The 21,227-nt window shown below is 34.6% G+C and overlaps 1 protein-coding gene and 1 pseudogene across 3 annotated transcripts in view; both read left to right on the top strand.

Moving 5' to 3' along the window:
- The window catches only part of LOC145255660 (intraflagellar transport protein 22 homolog), a 23,708-nt gene extending 15,809 nt beyond the window's left edge, over nucleotides 1-7,899 (top strand). For 2 of the 3 annotated variants that reach the window (XM_080114212.1, XM_080114214.1), the window contains one exon: nucleotides 7,622-7,899. In XM_080114212.1, coding sequence (XP_079970338.1) covers nucleotides 7,622-7,776 — 155 coding nt within the window. In that variant the 3' untranslated portion in view covers nucleotides 7,777-7,899. Of the gene's footprint in view, nucleotides 1-3,625; nucleotides 3,724-7,621 lie in introns of all 3 variants that reach the window. The other variant, XM_080114213.1, reaches the window with a different exon arrangement.
- A 6,113-nt stretch (nucleotides 7,900-14,012) lies between these two features.
- Nucleotides 14,013-14,131, top strand: LOC145256027 (5S ribosomal RNA; annotated as a pseudogene).
- The last annotated feature ends 7,096 nt before the right edge of the window (nucleotides 14,132-21,227 follow it).

The raw sequence follows: 21,227 nt of genomic DNA, 5'->3' as shown, positions 1-21,227 counted from the left end.
TTTGGTGTCGAGCAGGGATTCAATCATATTCAAATCATCTCTCTTTCTCATAATATTTCTCAGTACTAGGACTTATACTTGAGTCCTTGAAAAATTATAGATTAATATTTTTAAAATGAATACAGGTATTTTCAGTAGCTTTGTGTATTTGCTCATTCATTTGTTTCGTATCAGATTATTTTATCGTTGGCATTGTTTCCTCTAAGTACGGCACAATCACGTTGACATACCGGTTCTCGCCAGATCACCGAAGTTAAGCAACGTTGAGCCTGGCCAGTACCAGATGGGTGACCATTTGGGAAGGCTAGACGCTGTATATACCTTCTGGGAAGGTTGGGCGTGTGGCCAGCACCCTCACCCTGTAAAAAGAACTCCTCACTAGGTTAGAGGGGGGAGGTGATTGTTTCCCCTAATATTCTTCGTCCTCCAACAAAGGAGAGATTGGATCTCATAATTTACTCCTGTTCGTTTATTTACATTTTTCTCAATAACCACTCCTTGAATTTTTTTAAAAATTCACACAAACATTAATTATGGTGAAAGTAAATTTTTGCCAGAATGGATTTTCCAGGATAACTTTGGTTGTTCCCTTCTTTCGGGGGTATTTTCGGGGTAAAATTGCCCCAAAATCATTCATCCATTCATTTGTTTATATTTTTCTCAATAACCGCACCTTAGATTTTTGAAAAATTTTTCACAAACATTAGTCATGGTGAAAGTAAATTTTTACCAGAATGGATTTTATGGGATAACACTGGTTGCTCCCCCCCCCCGTCCTAGGGGGGCATTATAGGGGTACAATTACCCCCAAATCGTTCATCCATTCATTTGTTTGTACTTTTGTCAATAACTTCGCCTTGGATTTTTTTTCACAAACATTAATCATGGTGAAAGTAAATTTTTCACTCGTAGGGAGGGACCCTGCATGCTCGACTTTTCTAGGTAGAATTCTTTCTAGAAAAAGATTGGTTACTTGCAGGAGGGACCACATAAATATTGTCGACATGAAAATGTTTCCATCAAACAAACTGGATTCAAATTTGTTAAAGCTGTCAGACTGAGAGGCATAAAAAGTAAAAACACATTTTTATCACTCAGAATAAATGGATGCATCTTAGGAAATGTTTTTTTTTGTTTGTTTGTTTGTTTTAGCAAGGCTCTACGTACAAATTTATCTTTAGTTTACCTTTGGCAACTAAATATTTTCATTCACTAGCCAAATAAAAAAGTTACTAGCGAAACTCATATGATTTTTGGAATATGACATCTTCATTCTCTTACGAGTATGTACATTATAAAGATTTTTCTGTATTTTTTTTTTTTAATGTGTAATTCTAAATATACAGCAAATTTTATGTTGAGATTTGAAAGCATAAGCATTCGAATGTCTTCAGGTGATTTTTTTAAAACAGCCTTTGTTAAAAAAAAAAAAAAAAGAGGATATTTTTCTATTAAACCGTTATTGTTTAAATGATTTGATTTTGTTCGTTTTATTACAAAAAAATAATGGTTGAAAAGATATTTTTCACTCGATCATAAGCTTCAGAAGATTCTTGATGAAAAAAAACATAACCGGCAAAAAATAAGGGTCTTATTATTTCTAGTCGCCACTTGGAAAAATCACTTGCAATATAAAACCTTGTTTATTTTTTTTTTTTTTTTCGCTTTTGCTTTGTCTATTAAAATATATATGTTTACTAGTGATGGGACGATTCAAATATTTTTCCCGATTCTGATACAATTACTGATTCTATTCTAAATTGCTGATTCTTTTTATATTTCTAAATATATTGCTGTTTCTATGTTCAGGGAGGTTGAATTGTCACAAAAATCCATGTAATATGTTTGCATATATAAGGTGGCCCACTTAAAAGTAGCCAGATCTCTTTGATCTTTCTCTTAACAACAAACTGCCACCACAAGACAAAATGCAATTCTTTTTCCAACAAGACGGCGATGCCACACCTCTTACAGATCACTGACACGAGTTCATGACATGTTTACGGAAGAGAGAACAATAAGCAAAAGGTTATGGCCACCACGTTCCCCGGACTTGTCATCATGTGATTTTTATCTTTGGGGGACTTTAAAACAGAACAGTTTATGGAAATAATCCTCACAATCTAGACCAACTAAAGGAGAACATTACCAATGCTATCAGGAGAAAAACCAGAGAAGATCTACAAGCGGTATCTGCAAACGTTGTTAAACGTGCCCAGAAATGCATAGATGTCAACGGGGAGCAATTCCAGCATCTTTTATAACTCTACAGGTAATTTAATTTAAGGTAATTTAAATAATAAAAGAATGTTCCTCCTCTCTACTACATTTTCTGGGCAACTTTTAAGTGGGCCACCCTTTATTTTCATAAATCTAAAAATATGCGAGTGACCTATAGATTTTAGTTTTATTAGCTGTTCAAAATCAATAAATATTTATTATTTCATCATTAATACGAGCCGTGAAAAGATAAGTTTTAAACAGAAACACGGAAATAAAAGCAAAAAGAATTGTTTTTGGCATCGGAAAATAGGCACCATTTTTTCTGATTTCAATAACGATTCTGATGCCCCAAAATGTTCCCATTTTTTTTATTCCTGATACCGATTAATCGTCTCAACACGCTATATATACTTGTGTATAAGTTGATGTGCATTTTAAGACCAAATATTTTGTCATTTTAGGTATTACTTGTATACAAGTCGACGGTAGACGAGTAAAATGGTTCATTTTATGGCTCTTTCTTGCACAGATAATTTCCTTTTTGGTGTTTTTTTGTTTTTGTAAGACATAAATTGTTTGTTGGTATCCGCAAGCAATAATACGTGCATCTACGCAAGTGTGGTCGATTTGATTTTCATATATAGAACCAACCCGCTGCACACTTACATGCAACGAACGCAAATGTTGCTAATCAGACATTCTGATCAATGGCATGCTGAAGATTCCAGGCGCAGTTACTGTTTTTAGATATAATTTATGTCACGTGCCATAATAATGTAAACACATGCATTGCACGAGCCGTAATATACCGTAATAATGTGAACGCATGTGTTAAGTGCCATTAAATTGTTAAAACTTATTGAACTTACAGGAGAACAACATACTGTAAATACTACATTTCCTAACCTATTAAAAAACTGTCATATCATCACCGAATACATCATATCGAACTTAGGCCTATAGCCACATCTAAAGAGTGAACATTGCGAGAGCTATTCCAATTATTATGAAGCCTCCCACTGAAAAACCGTGCATGTGCTTACATGCTGGCAAACACTGCAGTAGGGTTCGGAAGGAGTGCGATTAATTACTAGGATTACCGGTATATACAGAGTGCACAAATAAAAATGGCATTTTCTATGTTATGATTGAGTGCCGAGTCGCTCTTTAACACCATTTCCAAAAACATTACCTATGTAAAAGTCGACCCAAAAAAACTTAACCTTAAAAGCGTCTCTCAGAAATTCTACTTATACACAAGTATATACGGTACACATATTTATATTAGGACTTTTTTTTTGTTTGTTTTTGTTTTTTTTCTCGCTTTTGCTTTATGTCCGCTAAAATTCTGGCTTGTCTTTCTTTTCTTTTTTACTTTTCCATGTGTCTTTCGGGGTAACAGATATCAGTTCTTTGTCAAATCTCAATCGTTGAAGAGTTTACAATGTCTGTTAGTGAAATTCCATCGTGTCATGCTTGTCGAAAACCCAGACAACCAGCGTAAGTTTGCTCCATTTTCATTCGTCGATTTTTTTTTTGATTTAATAATTTCTGCTTTATATTTCTTAATTTTTTTTATGAGGATTTGCCCGAAATATCGTGAAATAAACAATCAACATGAGAATAGCAATCCAAATGATGAGAAATTTTCAGTCCTCATCCTTATCGTTGGCAAGTTTTTGACCTTGAAGGATTTTTTTTTTGTTAGCTCCCTTACATCGAGTGGCTTCATGCCTTGTCTGGAGCGATTTCCATAAAAAAATTAGATTCTTCAGACTATTGTTCTCATCTTGGGTGTTGTCACCAGCAATCAATTAAATAGAGAATTCCATTCGAAGTTCCATACAGATTCCAGAGTTTGACCGAAAGATTCCAGAGTTTGACCGAAAGATTTCAGAGTTTGACCGAAAGATTCCAGAGTTTGACCGAAAGATTCCAGAGTTTGACCGAAAGATTCCAGAGTTCGACCGAAAGATTCCAGAGTTCGATCGAAAGATTCCAGAGTTCAACCGAAAGATTCCAGAGTTTGACAGAAACATTCCAGAGTTTGAAAAGGTACACACCTGAAAATGGTCGGTGTAATCTCCGACCATTTTCAGTTGTGTACATTGTCAAACTTTGAAGTCTTTCTGCCGAACTCTGAAATCTGCGTGGAACTTCGAACGGAATTCTCTATTTAATTGATTGCTGGTGACTCTCGGAATACAAGTGTGGATTACTTAAGATTTCTACCCAGTCATGGCTGACTGAACAAGAGCATGCTACCTCCGTGGATTGAATAAAGGATTCCGTTCGAAATTCTGTGCAGATTCTGGAGTATCCACAGAAAGATTGAGTTCGACAAGAGGCATCTGAAGAAGGCCAAAGGTTACATAGGCCGAAATGTTTTAAGAATAACATTCAAGATGAGAACAATAGACTCTAATTGTTTTTGTTTTTTTTTATGGAAATCGCTCCAGACAAGGCATGAAGCCACTTAATGTAAGGCAGCTAAAAAAAAAAATACTTCAAGATTAAAAACTTGCCAATGATAAGTGTTAGATGGAATAGATTCTGACCCAGAAAACAGCAATTCTTCCCCCTCTGTCAGAAATCTCGCTCATAGAATATGAGGAGTAAAGAACAAAATTATGATGATGCTGAAAGTAAACTCAAGATCCACTTTCTATTCTCCTTAAAGGGAAATAACTCTGTATGGACCAGTACGAAGTTGCGTACATTTTTCTTTTTTTAAATGGCAGTCGTTTTAAAAATAATTCTAATCAGTACGAAATATTTTCTGGAAAGTATTAAGTTGAATCACATTTTATTCTCCTTAACGACATGCTGCAACGATCAACAAGAAAAACTGACAAAATTAGGATCAGATATTGATTTTGTAGGAACAGAAGAAAGCTATTGACGACAAGGAAATGCTGAGCAGAACGACTTTATTTTATATATTAGCTGAAACTTTGTGAATAATACAGTTTTAGCGTATTTGTTAACATTGAAGAGGTCTCATTTTGGCAACTTGTAATTCTGAAAATCATGAGTTAGCATGGTGGTGAAAAATATTGAACGGGAAAGTATTTTTAATAATTTAATTAATAGTGCAAAACTGTCAACAATTTCCCCCACTCTCTATCTTTGTTTAAAACTAAACATGTATTCCATCAGCAAAGTTTCTTTCCTAGAATTTTCCGTCTATAGAACACTAGGCTGTGGTGCTGCTTCCCAGCTGACTACAACATGGTCGTTTTCAAGTCTAATGTAAATAAGTTCTTGTTAAACAGTCCTCTTAAATAAATAAGTTTTGTTGTTCATTTTTTTGTTTTTCTATTATTTCATTTTCACCCCAAATAAGGCACAGTGCCACTTTGATGTAGGGGGCTACTACCAGGGACATAATTTGCAAGGATACTATGTACGGAGTTGAGCAGCAAGATGTCAGTTTACATTACACTTGAACTTCTGCATGTCAGTACAGTGGGGAAAGCAGAATCCCGGAAAGAAGTTCTAAAGACTAGCAGTTTCTGGGGAAGAAACTGTTGGAATAGAAGGCTTTCTTACACCTAGGGATCTCTACTGTGTAGGGGTGGGATTTTGTTGCTTGTCGGAGGTATTTACGTTGAGGGGGTACAAGTGCTTGTAGTTCATCAGAGCATCCACCATTAAAATACTTGTAGAACAGGCAGAAGGATGGAACATTTCGTCGATGAGACAGTGGCTGAAGCTTAGATAACAGTTCAGGACCTATCATGTTGGCAACTCTCTTCTGAACCCTGTCCAGGAGCGAGAGACTAGTAACAGATGCACCAGCCCAAATGTGACTACAATACTCCATACATGATTTAATGGTGACCTTATAGAGGTACGGGATACTTTCAGGCGTAAGTAACTTTCTAGCACGGTAGAGAGAGCCCACCTTCCTGGCAGTGGCCTTGGCAATGCTCTCAATGTATCTGTTCCAACTCATGTTCCCTGTGAACGTTAGGGCGAGGCATCTAAAAGAAGTACTTTCAGCTAATGTATCTTTGGCCATAGCTATTGATGATCAAGAAGGTTTCTTGTAATTATTGAAGGAAACAAGTTTAGTCTTAGCAGCATTGAATGTGACCATCCATTTTTGTGCCCATTCCACTACAGACTGGAGGTTTTTTGTTTTCTCCTCGTGCCTCGTAGAGCATGGTGTCATCAGCAAATATACCCATCTCAGAGACAGTTTCATCAGGGAGGTCATTTATGAATATTGGGATAGACCCCTGAGGTTACTGATCTTGTTGTCTCACCACATTCCTAACACTTATTAATCCCCGTATCCTAGAGTGATCTCCGGGCCTTGATAAGCGGTGACCCTCAAGTAAAAAAAAAAAAAAAAAAATTTACAAATATAAATCAATAATATGTACATATGTATATGTGTTGTATATCGGAGGGGGGGGGGGGCATAACAACATATAATGGGTTCATGATTGGTGCAGTGGTAGGAGAGTTGTACACAAACACTACTCTCTATGTATATATAGTGGAAATGGTAATTAATAAAAACTGAAGAAAGTGCTCAATACTGTTGTAGAGCAAATATGCGTTTTATTTTTTATTACCGTATCTTTCTGTTAAGTTACATTATTGTTTCAGCTACCCGGCCATTTTTTTGGCCGTCTGTAGCTTCCTCAGACTTTTACAGTTTACGGTTTCTGTAAAAGTCTGAGGAAGATACAGACGGCCAAAAAAACGGCCGGGTAGCTGAAACAATAATGTAACTTAACAGAAAGATACGGTAATAAAAAATAAAACGCATATATATATATATATATATATATATATATATATATATATAGATGGAGCAGAATACTGACCACCTTATTCTAACAGTTGTATAACAAGAGAGACAAAAGGGGGAGAAATATTTCAGCGCGAGTTTGCAGAAAGAACGCCATATGAGAAATACAATTCGCCTTGCATTTTAGAGAAACAAAGACCATTAAATATTTCAATGAAATTTCTTTTTTAATTTTTGTTTTAAATTTCCAAAATGTATATTTTTTATTTTTTATTTTTTAATGTTTTGTTTTTAAATTTCCAAAATGTATATTTTTTTTTAATTTATTCTTTTTTAATTTTTGTTTTTATATTTCCAAAATGTATATATTTTTTTATATTTTCTTTTTTAATTTTTGTTTTAAATTTCCAAAATGTATATATTTTTTATTTTAATTTTTAATTTTTCTTTTAAATTTCCAAAATGTATATTTTTTTTAATTTTTCTTTTTTAATTTTTGTTTTAAATTTCCAAAATGTATATATTTTTTTTTTTTAAATTTCTGTTTTAATTTTTGTTTTTAAATTTACAAAATGTATATTTAAAAAAAAAATTTTTTTTTTTTAATATTTTGTTTTTTGCATCTTATTTCAGCCCCGTCTTTCCACAACGTTCGCTGTATAGAGTGCAATCTAGAAACGAACCCTGATGCCATTAGAGACGAGTTCAAATCATTTTTGTCTTCAGTTCTGGTTGCCATGTCAGACAAACAGAATCAAGAGGAATTAAGCATCATGAATCGAATGTAGACGAACAAAAGATCTGCATCTTTTTTTTTTTGTTTTTTGTTTTTGTTTTTTGTTTTTTTTTGTGCGTGTTAGGAGAAGGGAGTTACATAATGCAAAAAATGTTAATAAATTTTCAAAAGTTAACCTTGTTTTTTATGTGCTTTATTTTTTACATCACAATCATGTTGACACACCCGGTTCTCACCAGATCAACGAAGTTAAGCAACGTTGAGCCTGGCCAGTACCAGATGAATGACCATTTGGGAAGGCTAGGCGCTGCATGTACCGCGCCGAGTCAGAAATTTCCAGGTTGATATCTGAGGGTGCGTCTAACTCACAGGGGGGAGATACACGTTTGAATCAAGATGGAAAGCAAAAGGAAACTACTATCTTTAATTGTCTTCACGAGATTACCAGGGCTCTACAATTTGGAGAGCCATGGTCACTGACACTGTTAAAACAGCATGCATTATTCTTCAGGAGATTACAGCATTAACCTTCTTCCTCTCGTTGTTCCTTAAATGGAGTATAATTTATGAAATATTGTAGAATTCATAATTTTATTCCAAATTCGATTTTTATCGCATAATTTGCACTAAACTAACTTGATTTCTTTTCATAGTTCATATGTATTGCTTTCACATAAACTTGAAAAATTTATTTCTGTAGTAGCTATGATAAACTTATATCAAAAATAATTAAATTACCAAATAAATTCTACGGGCAGCAGGATAAAGGTTAAGCTATTGGCAATTAGGCCATATCTGGCCAACTATTCTAATCCCTATTTCTGCCACATTAACCTTTTTCCTACCATTTTTTTCTTAAATGGAGCATAATATTTAAAGTAGTGTACAATTCATAATTTTATTTAAAAATTTTATCACATGTTTGCACGAAACTAACTTCATTTTTATTTCCAGGGTTCATATATATAGTACTATCATGTATATATATATATATATTCCAGGGTTCATGTATATAGTACTATCATGTATATATATATATATATATATATATATATATATATATATAATATATTCCAGGGTTCATGTATATAGTACTATCATGTATATATTTATATTCCAGGGTTCATGTATATAGTACTATCATGTATATATATATATATATATATTCCAGGGTTCATGTATATAGTACTATCATGTATATATATATATATATATATATATATATATATATATATATTCCAGGGTTCATGTATATAGTACTATCATGTATATATATATATATATTCCAGGGTTCATGTATATAGTACTATCATGTATATATATATATATATATATATTCCAGGGTTCATGTATATAGTACTATCATGTATATAGTACTATCCTTGGTGCCCGGGTGTTTGGAGGTTTGTGTATAATATTATTTGGAGGCATTGAACTATTGTTCTCATCTTGAGTGTGATTTAAAGGTTCAATCCTCAGTGTAGGTGACCGAAAAACACAATTGCAATTACTTAGGACCTCTATCCATTCATGGCTGACGGAACAAGACCATGCTACCACCATGAAGTAAATAAAGGGTTCCGCTCGAAATTCCATCCAAATTCCCATGTTCGACAGAAACATTCCCGAGTTCAAGAAGATACGCCTGAAGAAGGTCAGAGGTCACATCAACCAAAACGTTGTAAAAATAAATCTCAAGATGAGAACAGTAGTCCAATTAATCCAAATGATGCAAATAACCAATCCTCATCTAAAAAATTCAGAAACGTTCATGTACATAGCTTTCATATAAACTGAAAAAATATGTCGTCTCGAAGCGATGATAAACTTGTATTTAAAAAAAAAAAAAAATTAAATTGAAAAGTAAATTCCATGATCGGCAAAATAAAGGTTAATTAAATCTTTCATATTAATAGGTATATTTCAGTTTTTAATCTTTATTTTTATTTCATTGTTTTTTATTAATTGTGTAAATGGTTTTCTTGTGGAAAAATGTGCCGATTCTATCTGGCAAGTAGATTTGAAATAGAGCATAAATAGATCTGAAAATGCTAATTTCTTAAACCCCCCCCCTCCGTCCATCCACACGTTACTACTTATAAAAGAACATGCTTGTCCAAGTAGCGAGCTATGTCATGTGATGACGTTTTTTTTTTTTTTCAAAAATGAAAACGCTGCAATTTTATTTCAAGCAAAATCAATTCCTATTTGCAACCGCGAAGGACGTATAATTATAGCAGTTAAGTTATGAATTTTGTAATATTTCTTTTCTAGATGCAAGTGCTAATATTATATTTATTTCAGTTTTTAATCTTTATTTTTATTTCATTGTTTTATTAACTGTGCAAATGGTTTTCTCGTGGAAAAATGTGCCGATTCTATCTGGCAAGTTCATTTGGAATATGTATTGTTTTATTTTTTTTTATAATAGATTTTTCTTGTCCATAAATGTTTATATTTTCCAAGTTGATAGCATAACACATTTGTCCTATCAGCAGGTGCAAAGTACTGGGGCAGCTGTATTGCCATTTGGTGAATGGATTCTGGATCATACAGTAGCTTCTGGTGGGGCCTCTCGATGCCATATTAGTGGGTAATTGTTATGGCTTTACCTTATCATGTGCTACAAAAAAAAAAAATATTTCTTCACTTCTATTTCTCTCTTACTTTCCTTCTCTGCCCTGCTTCAAGCAAGTCAGTCGATCTAGTTCACAAATCCAAAAACTCCATCATGAAAAATTTCAATAAAAAATACATGATTAAACCCAGATCTCCAACTTCTAACGTAGACCCCCCACTACCATGTCTCCTTCTCGAACATCAGAGGTCTACGTTCTAACCTTCCAGAGGTTGAAACCCAATTACAGGAGACTAAACCAGACATATTCTTTCTAAATGAAACTGGCATTGGACAGACTATTTCCCTAGATGAGTTTGTAATTAAAGGATACTCTAACTTAACTTCCAAATCTGGCACCCAAGATCGCCATGGGTATGATATATGTGCCTATATAAAAAATGGCTTTCCATGTGGTAGGGACATCTCCAGAGAAGATCCTAACTTACCATATATGTGCTTCCGGGTTGCACTTGCTCAAACTACTGTATTTATATTTGCTCTCTATCGCCCCCACAACAGCGGAGTTACTATCTTTAAAAGCATATCTGAGAAAATTGACCACGTCCTATCTGCTTATCCTTCAGCTAATATTTATGTGTGTGGAGACTTCAATGTTCACAATGTGGAATGGTTAACTCACTCAAACAAGACCGATGATGAGGGTAGGTTCTGTCATGATTTCTCCATTGCTTATGACCTCACTCAGATTGTTCACAAACCCACCCGTGTGCCCGATACTGACGGCCAATATGCAAGTCTCCTAGACCTTTTTCTCACAACTTGCCCTGAACTGTGTTCAGCTTCCGTTCTGTCTCCACTTGGATCTTCCGACCACTCTGTTGTATCAGTTAAGATAAAAATGAAATGCAATAAATCCTCAGATGAACCTTTCCATCGTACAGTATATCGATACTCTATGACTGACTGGGATAACTTCCATACATTTATATCAGATCTACCTCTGCGTTCCATGTTTAAAAAGGATGTCCTCTATAGTATCAGATCTGACTGAATGGTTAATTGTAGGTATAGACCGTTTCATACCCTCAAAAAAATTCCAGCAAAAACCTAACAGCCAGCCGTGGTTCTCTCTGGAATGTGCTGCTGCCATTGCACACAGAAATCACTTTTTCCATTGCTTCCAACGTAATAGATGTACTGAGACTAAAGCTGCTTTCAGGACTGCCAGCAACCACTGTAAAAAAGTTATAAAGAACGCAAGAGAGTTATATGCTCAGTCCGTTAAGTCTAAAGTAGCTGAGCAGCGGCTTGGTTCCCACCAGTTTTGGCAAATAGCAAACAGAATCCTGAACAGAAACATGTGCTCTATCCCAACTATCATCAATGGGCCTGAGGTAATCTCGTCAGCATCAGACAAAGCCAAACTCTTTGCCAAGAACTTTGCAGCTAATTCTACCCTTTGCGACCAAGGCCGCCAACCTCCGATATTTCCTCCTGTATCAGAAAACATGCTTTGTGATATACAAATATCTGTACGTGATGTTGCCAAGCTAATTAAAAACCTTGATTCCAGTAAAGCAACCGGCCCTGATGGTATTCCAATTATAGTACTCGAAAGATTTCAACCAGAACTAGCGCCCATCCTTACAAAACTGTTTAAACATTGTCTTAAGGAGAATTGCTTCCCATCACCCTGGAAAATCTCATCAGTATGCCCTGTATTTAAGAATTCAGGTGATCGCTCATCTCCCTCTCAGTACAGGCCAATAAGTCTCCTGTGCGTCATGAGTAAGTTGCTGGAATCTGTGTTAAATAGAGAAGTAATCAACCATCTCAGTAAAAATAACCTTCTTAGTGACACACAATATGGTTTCCGTTCTGCTAGATCTACAGCAGATGTGCTTACAGTTATATCTCATAGGATTAGCGAATCTCTCGACAGAGGCAACCTTTCTAGGGCAATTGCTCTTGACATATCAAAGGCCTTTGATAGAGTATGGCATAAAGGTTTACTTCACAAGATCTCCAGCTACGGTATAGCTGGAAATGTCTTCTTAATTATTAAATCATTTCTATCTGATAGGTTCATAAGAGTAGTGATTGATGGGCAGAAATCAGAAGCTCTCAGTATTAATGCTGGGCCCAACTCTCTTCTTGATCTACATTAATGATCTTCCAAATCACATACTTACATCATTCGTAGACATTTATGCTGATGACACTACTATCTATGGTAGCACATCTAAGACCGTAAACGACCAAGTTCTCTCTGATTCTCTCTCCTCTGATCTTGAGCATGTGGTACAATGGGGAAAGAGGTGGCTTGTTACTTTGAATGCATCTAAAACCAAGCTTCTATCTTTACATCATCAATGCTCTGATCCCCATCTGGCATCAATTGAAATGAATGGCTCTCGTCTTGGGGAGGCCTCATGTTTTGACAAGCTTCTGGGCTTGACTTTTACTCCTGATCTTAAGTGGAACACATACATTAAATCCGTTGCCAAAGCCGCTGGAAAAATCGTGGGATTCTTCTATCGATCCAGTAAATATCTCACTGCTGATGCAATTCTCTATCTATATAAGAGCTAGGTATGTCCAAGGATGGAGTACTGTTGCCACATCTGAGCAGGAGCTTACAGAAAGGACTTATCCTGCCTTGATAGAGTTCAAAATAGACTTCGTAGCCTCGTAGAGGATGTCCTTTTCTCTTCCCTGCAACCTCTTTCTCACAGAAGAAATGTTGCGAGTTTGTCTCTGCTTTATCGTTATTTTCATGGAAAGTGCTCGGCTGAGCTCCAGTCTATGGTCCCCCCTTGCCAAACTTTCACAAGAAACACCCATCTAGCAGAAATCACTATCAATAATTTCCCCCACTCTTTATCTGTACCTAAACCTAAACGTAGATTCCATGGGCAAAGCTTCTTTCTTAGACCTGCACGCCTATGGAATTGTCTTCCGTTTTCCTGCTTTCCAGCTGACTACAATATGGTTGTCTTCAAGTCTAACGTAACCAAGTTTTTGATGAGCCGTTCCATATAAGTTAAGAAATTTACCGAATTTTCATTACTATCGATTACTATATTGTCCAATTTCTACTGTACACTCTTTAATCCTTATCCTCGAGTGGCCTCATGGCCTTGATAAGTGGTGATACCTATGTAAAAAAAAAAAAAAAAAAAAAAGAAAAGAAAGAAAAACAGCCACAAAACCGAATAAATATAATGAAACTCCCTTCGATTTTAACTTATTTTGGTGGGGTATTCTGATAAAATTTAGACATAAACAAGATTGAATAAATGTACAATTCTTTCTCTTGTGTCATTAATATAGTTTTTTCCAGGTTAGGGCATTTCTTTTGGAGTATACAATAGTTTTATTATGCATCGTTCAGTATTTATTGCTTTGTGGATTTGTGAAAACTTATGGTGCTGGTGTATTTCTGTAACAGATTCCTACCTTAAAAAAAAAAAAAAAAAAAAAAATTATTTTAGCCGGTGTTAGCGCAATAAATTTACCACAAAATTTATTAACAAAACAAAACAATTTTATAAAAATATCTTTATTTAAATATAATTGTACTTAATTCTTTTTGTAATGAACAGTTTAATAATTTATTTACGAAATATCCATTCACTTAAATATAAGGTTCTGCTTCTATATTTTACATTAAAAAAAGATTCTTTTGTTCATTTATTTTTTAATTAATATACGGCATTATCACGTTTGACACACCGGTTCCCGCTGGATCACCGAAGTTAAGGAACGTAGAACCTGGTCAGTACTAAATGGGTGACCATTTTGGAACTTTCCGGTGCTGTATGTGCTCTCCGCTTATCTCGGCATTGTTTCCAGTCGTCATAGACTTCTCCTTGCCACTAGACTTGAGCAGTGCCGATTCAGGAGAGGTGTGGTTGAAGATTTCTCAACCCTTGCCTCACAATTACACACACACAGCTGCCCCTACAGGAGGTATCCTTTGTCTTTCGAGACTGAACGGAGGCATCGATTTTTTAATTGAAATTGCTCCAGACAAGGCATGAAGCCACTTGGTGTTAGGAGCTAAAAACATATTACTTTAAGGTAAAAAAAATCAGCTATCCATAATTATTAGGTGGATAGATTCCAACTTAGAAAGCAGCAATTCTTTCCCCTTTGCTGAAAACATTGCTCATCGAATGTGAGGACTAACGGACAAAATAAGGGAAGCTAGAATTACGAAACTGATAAAAGTAAAACACAAGGTCCATTTAGTAATCTCCTTAATAATTCTTTAAAGCCGTTAAACTGTTGTGAGAAATTTATTCTCACATAGTTTAGAACTCTGGCAGAGCAAATAATAGACAGGTCTTCGAAAAGCACACTTATCTGGTTGATTAAGGCAGGTCGTCTTATCTTCTCAATTGCGAAATTATGTTGCATTATTTTGCTGCTCGGCCAAGCCTGGTAGTTAAGACTTCATAAGAAGTGGTAGGGAAAAAAATCTTCAGTGAATATTATTATTCCTTTGTTTTAGATCCATTTAAACAATGTTCTAATATAAAAAAAAAAAAAAGGCGGATAATTCTGTCGAAGAAGTAAAACCAAAATCAACATTCTTTGCTGATTCGAAAGACGATATTACATCAAGAAAAGAACACCTAACTTAGTGGGTTAAATTGTCTCAAAAGTATCATGATAACATACGGCGCCAAAGCTCTTAAATTAATAAGAATATTAAAATGAGTCCGTCATGCATGAAAGATTTGCTCAGAGTAAAGTTTTAAGGTTAAAACTCAAATCAACCAATGAGAAAGGCTGTAATTAAAACAATGTATTAAACCAATCAACCAATGAAGTGACACGATTCAAGTCATGTAATTTCTCACGCTGTCTCTTGGTATTTAATTCACAACTAAGTAAGTCAAACTATTGACATTAGCCCACTAGGTTCATATTTGCTGCAAAGATTGTATTTATAATGAATAAATAGAAACCAAAGCGAACCATGAGAAAGCAATAAAAACAGTAATTTTGTTGGCTTTGTAATAAATTTCACAGTCCTTTCAGAGGAAGGGTCGTTTAATCCGTTTACACCTCGAGGTTAGGCAGAAAAGTATCGGACACTTTATATTTTTTATTCTCAGTCAGTCTTTGCGAAATCTTTCTAAGCTGAAGTAATTTTTATTTTGGTTCCAATTTAAAATGCCCCTTATGGAGTGGAGGTGGGAGCTGAATTTTCCCCACATTAAAAACTGACCTTGTGTCTTACTCTGCCCTCGTGGGGAGCCAAGTAAATCCAATTTATAAAACTCACTATGTTTGTCTGTCTGTCTGTCTCCATATTTTTAAACTCTATTTCTTCCGAAACTAGAAGTCGCAGAGCGGCACTACAGGCCTCAAATGATTGTTTTTTTTTTTGTTTTGTTTTTTTTATGGATCCTTCTTTTATGGGTCTTTAGCCGGTTAACATAGTTTTTAAGCGGTCAAAATTGAAAAAAATCGTTATAGATTTTTTATATTCATCTTAGCTTATTTGTAATCAGTTCATATGCGTGTCACGTTGGTATAGTGGTAACGTCACCAGCTTTGAATGCTACAGTTTTGCTTTTGGTTTCAATTCTAGCTGATGGCACCTAAATACTTTTTTTTTTAAATTTTGAAATCACGATACTATAATAATATATACGAAATCTGGACAAATTAAAATTATATTTAAGCGTATTTTACGATCGGGTAAAGCCGGGTCCCCTCACCCACTCCCCCCCCCCCGCTAGTAGGAATATAAAATTACAATCAAGTTTTTTTTAAGCGCCGATTTGTAGCCTCCCTTAGATAGATCATCTATCGTTTTTAATAAGAGTTGCTTCCCTTAGACTGAACGTTGTTAAGGTTGAAAAAAATCTATCTTTACTCTCTACTATTATATAAAAGGAACTGTGTGAGTGAGTGAGTTCCCTATAGATTCGAAAACGGCTGGATCAATTGTTATGAAATTTCACATGAAGGTGTCTGACAGTGTTCTTAGCTTTTGTATCGAAATGTCTCCGATAAGTAGCGATAATCGAAATAATCCGATGAAAGACGAAACAGGCGATTTTGACCGAAGTTAACATCTTACATAGCCTAATATCACAAGTGTATTTAAGAAGTTTTATTGCTACAAAAGCTGAAAGGCCCGACATATAAAATCAACAGTACATTCTTTGATATGACAGGGGTGCGTTAAAAATTAATGTTTCTGTTTAGAGCATAATTGAAGCATGATACTTGATTTTTGCATTTTAATTCAAGCGATTACATATAAAAAATAATTTATAAAATCGACGGTAGGTTCTCTACACTGCAATGTAGACTACAATGTATTGTGAACTAAGTCACTGCGTGGAGGACCATGAAGCTTACTTCTAGTGCAGCACGATGGGTCCCCAACTAGAGTAGGTAATTAATCGATTTTATTGAAAAATTGACGATGTTACCAATTTCGATAACAATAGAAATATGGGAGAGTGAAACATTCTTTGATCATCATTCAATCCCGGGCAACGTCGCGTCACCCTGCTTCATTCAATCCCGGGCAACGTCGCGTCACCCTGCTAGTATATATATATATATATATATATATATATATATATACTAGCAAAAGTACCCGTCGTTTACTGGGTTCCAAAACAGCCTACATAAAATGGACTCTGATTTATGAAAGTATGGTAGGTTATGAAAAGGAAGGGTTGTAAATTTGGGTTGAGTTTGGGGGTATCAAAACCAAAGCAAAATATGATGAAAGTAAAAATAAAATAGATAAACCCTATAATTTATTATACCATACCTGTTCACACTGAAACACTTATCACAATATTCTGTGGATCTATATTAAAAAACCTTGTTAAACTTTGTGATATATTTCCATTCTATGGAGGTCAGGTGCGAACGAACACCCCATAATTTTATTATACCATATTTCTTCAAACTGAAACATAATTATCAAAGTATACTTACGCAGATAGATATGAAAAGTCTTTATTAAAGTTTGTGCCTATTTCCATTCTATGGAGGCCAGGCGCGAACGCAGACCCCACAATTTTATTATACCATCCCTATTTGAGTTAAAACATACTTATCAAAGTATTCTTATGTACATCTATATCAAAAACACTTGTAAACGTTTTTTTTTTTAATTTTTAAATTTTTTTTTTCCATACTTTGTGGACCAGGCACGAACGCAGACCCAACAATTTTAATGAACCACCGTTCTGCCAGATCAAAAATACCCATTCCTGTGTCTCGATACATCTATTATTATATGTATGTTTTTTAAAATAGTCAACCATACAGGAGCCTATTCGTGACCAGACACACACACATTCAGCTTTATATTATATATATATATATATATATATATATATATATATACTTGTTTATTGTTATATAAACATGTTTACATCCCGCTGCTACAAACAGCCACTTGTTTCATAATGAGATTATTCATTGAACATTTGAATAGTCAAGTTGCTGCCTGATGATATCTGTTGTTTGATTGAAACAAGTGGCTGTTTGTAGCAGCAGGATGTGACCATGTTTATATAACAATAAACAAATATTATCAGCTCTTTTTATTGAGCACTATCTAACAACCTCGTTGAATTCACTAGTCCATTACTTTGAATAAAAAAAACCGAGTATATATATATATATATATATATATATATATATATATATATATATATATATTCTCCAGGAAGTTAGAAACAAGGTCAGGTGTGGGTTTAATTAAGTCGATCTCTTTATATTTGTTTTTCCCTGTTTTTTTACTCGCCCCGAATCTTTTCACCAAGAAGAGAAGTAAAAAGTATAAAGTAAATGGAAAAACAGAAATAAAATGTGAAAAAAAGGATCGACTTATACACAAGTATACACGTTATTCCTGTGGAACGAACTGATTTTAGTCAATGTCAGTTAATCACAGGTAACATAAAGCCACGTTTAAAAAGGTTCCTTTTTAAAACTTTTGTTCACCCATGAAAAAGGCTTATTGCCACCGAAGTGTTAAGGGGCTACTGTGACAGAGGTCAGATTTGCAAAAGAATTAGAAGCAAGATATATTTTACCTTACATTTGAATTTCTTCATGTTGATACAGTCGAGAGGAAACTGGTAGCAGGATAGGAATTTCGAAGGCAAACAATCTGAGGAAAGAAACTATTAGAGTATTGAAGGTGAGGAGGGATTTTTGCTTCACGTCACGTTGTTTGAGGGTGTTTACATTTAGATTGTTTGTATTCTTACTTTTTGAAAGATTCATACGACTGTTCTTATCTTGGATGTTATGTGCACGTTTTAGCCGATATAACTGTGGTATTATATTAGCATGCTGAGTAACCTGGTCGATTATTATTATTATTATTATTAATAGAAAAATAAAACAATTAGATTTCGGAAAATGTGGTTTACAGCTTGGAATGTTTAGTTAGGAATTTTACTCAGATAATAAAATAAACAAATTTCGAAGTAGTTGGAGAAGTTGGTTAGAAATAAGGAGATTTTAGCTTACTTGAGAGATCCCCTGTTTGTGTCCTTGGACATGCGATTGGGGTTTTGCTGACATAATTTTTTTTTTTTTTTTTTTACATGGGGAGGTCACCACTTATCAAGGCCCGAAGGCCACTCAGGGATAAGGGTTATTGTGTGTACAGTAATCAATGAGATAGTATTGTAGTAATCATTAGTATTGGGGGTTTTGATAGAGTGTCTTACTTAAGGGGGCGGTTTGTCAGGAGTTTGTTTATGTTGGACTTGAAGACGTCCAAGTTGTAGTCAGGTGGGAAACAGGCAAGCAGCAGAGAGTTCCACTGGCGTGCAGTTCTAAGAAAGAAGCTTTGCTCATGGAATCTACGTTTGGATTTAGGCACAGATAAAGAGTGGGGAAAATTATTGACAGTAATTTCAGCCAGACGGGTGTTTCTCGTGAAAGATTGGCGATTGGCGAGGGGGACGAGGGATTGGAGAGCATGTGTGTGTGTGTGTGTGTGTGTGTGTGTGTAAGTTCCTTACAGGTTCCCAAATAGCTGTGTTTATCTTTTATAAATTTCAGGCAAAGCTAACTTACATATCTGGCAGTGGTCTTAGATAGGTTTTGCACAGAAATTCATTCGATAAGTTTTAAAAATCAAAAAAATTCGATCCTAAAAATAGTTAATTTTCTTCTAGATAAAAAAATAATTTTTACATGCGAAATTGTATAATTAAAATTGTATTATTAAACTGGCAAAGGAGATAATAAAATTTTAGTAAATTATTTCTTCTAAAAAACAGAATTATATTGACATCTACAGATAAAGTTGTAGAGCATTCGACTACAGATTGAATGATCCCCTGTTCAAGCCCGGGCGTACCTCACTATTTTATTTTTATTTTTTTTCTTATTAATGAGTTCAATTCACAATAAAAGAAGAAGTACCATTTAAAATCGTCACAGACCATTTCTTCATTTACATATTTTAAAACTAAACATTAATCAAAAGTGACTTTTCCAGGGCATTCATCGTCAAGCTCAAATATCAACTGACATGATATTGTAAACAAACACAAACGGAATTTGATGAACGACATTATTATTTTTTTTTTTTTTTTGCGAATTAGTCCATCGAGCAAATTATTCCTCGTAATATATAATAATTAATAGAGAATTGATTCTATAATAATACATATGCAATCTGCATAAATTAAAATATCATGTTTAAGCATATTGTATGACTAGGCAATACCGGGCATCCAGCTAGTATATATATATATGTGTGTGTATGTATGTTGAGAATAACAAAAAAAGAATGTCAAGCATTAAAACAGAGAAGATAGAGGAGTTATGACTCTAGACCTGGAGGATCTAGGATATGACCGTATATACTTGTCGAATTTCTGAGAGTCTATTATAAGGTTATTTTTTGGGGGGTCGACTTATACATAGGTAATGTTTTTGGAAATGTTGTTAAAGAGCGACTCGGCGCTCGATCATAACATAGAAAATGCCATTTTGTTGGTGCACTCGGCATATACCAATAATCCTAGTAATTAATCACATACCTTCCGAACCCCATTGCAGTGTGTTTTCAAGCATGTAAGCACATGCGGTTTTTCAGTGGGAGGCTTAATAATAATTGGAATAGCTCTCGCAATGTTCACTCTCTAGACGTTTGATATATGATGATATGACAATGATGATATGACAGATTTTAGTCGGTTAGGAAATGTAGTATTTACAATATGTCGTTCTCCCATAAGTTCAACAAGTTTTAACAATTAATGACAACTATTTAATGAAACTATTTAATAGTATTTAATGTATGCGCTCACATTATTACGGTATATTATGCTGATTAGTAACATTTGCGTTTGTTGCATGTAAGTGTGCAGTGGGTTGGTTCTATATATGAAAATTGAATAGACAACACTTGTATAAATGCCCGTATTATCACTCGCAGATGTGAAGAAACGATTTATAATGTCTTACAAAAAAAAAAAAAAAAAAAAAAAAAAAAAGGAAATTAACTGTGCAAGAAATAGCCATGAGATGAACCATTTAACTTGCCTAGAATCTACAGTCGACTTATACACAAGTAATATTTAAAATGACACAATTTGGATGTCTTAAAATGCACATCGACTTATACTCAAGATCGACTTATACACAAGTATATACTGTACCTATTTACTATACCTCCCCACGGGGCAGAGTTAGACACTAGGGTCGTTTTTTAACGTGGAGAAAAGGTACAAAAATAAAAATTGTCTCAGACGTGAAGGATTTCTCCTCCACTGAAAGAGAACGAGAAATGGAAGTGCCGCCTCTGAAGAACAAATACTACACTTTGAGATATTAAATCCTTTATTCATGTTAAAAATACATTGAAAATCAACACTGAACAAAAAACTTAGGCACATGGCCAA

The sequence above is a fragment of the Euprymna scolopes genome, chromosome 31, assembly GCF_053919585.1.
Source record: "Euprymna scolopes isolate OS-2025 chromosome 31, ASM5391958v1, whole genome shotgun sequence".
Classification (NCBI taxonomy): domain Eukaryota; kingdom Metazoa; phylum Mollusca; class Cephalopoda; order Sepiida; family Sepiolidae; genus Euprymna; species Euprymna scolopes.
Note: the sequence above shows the minus strand (reverse complement) of the source record. Positions and strands in the feature narration are given on the sequence as shown.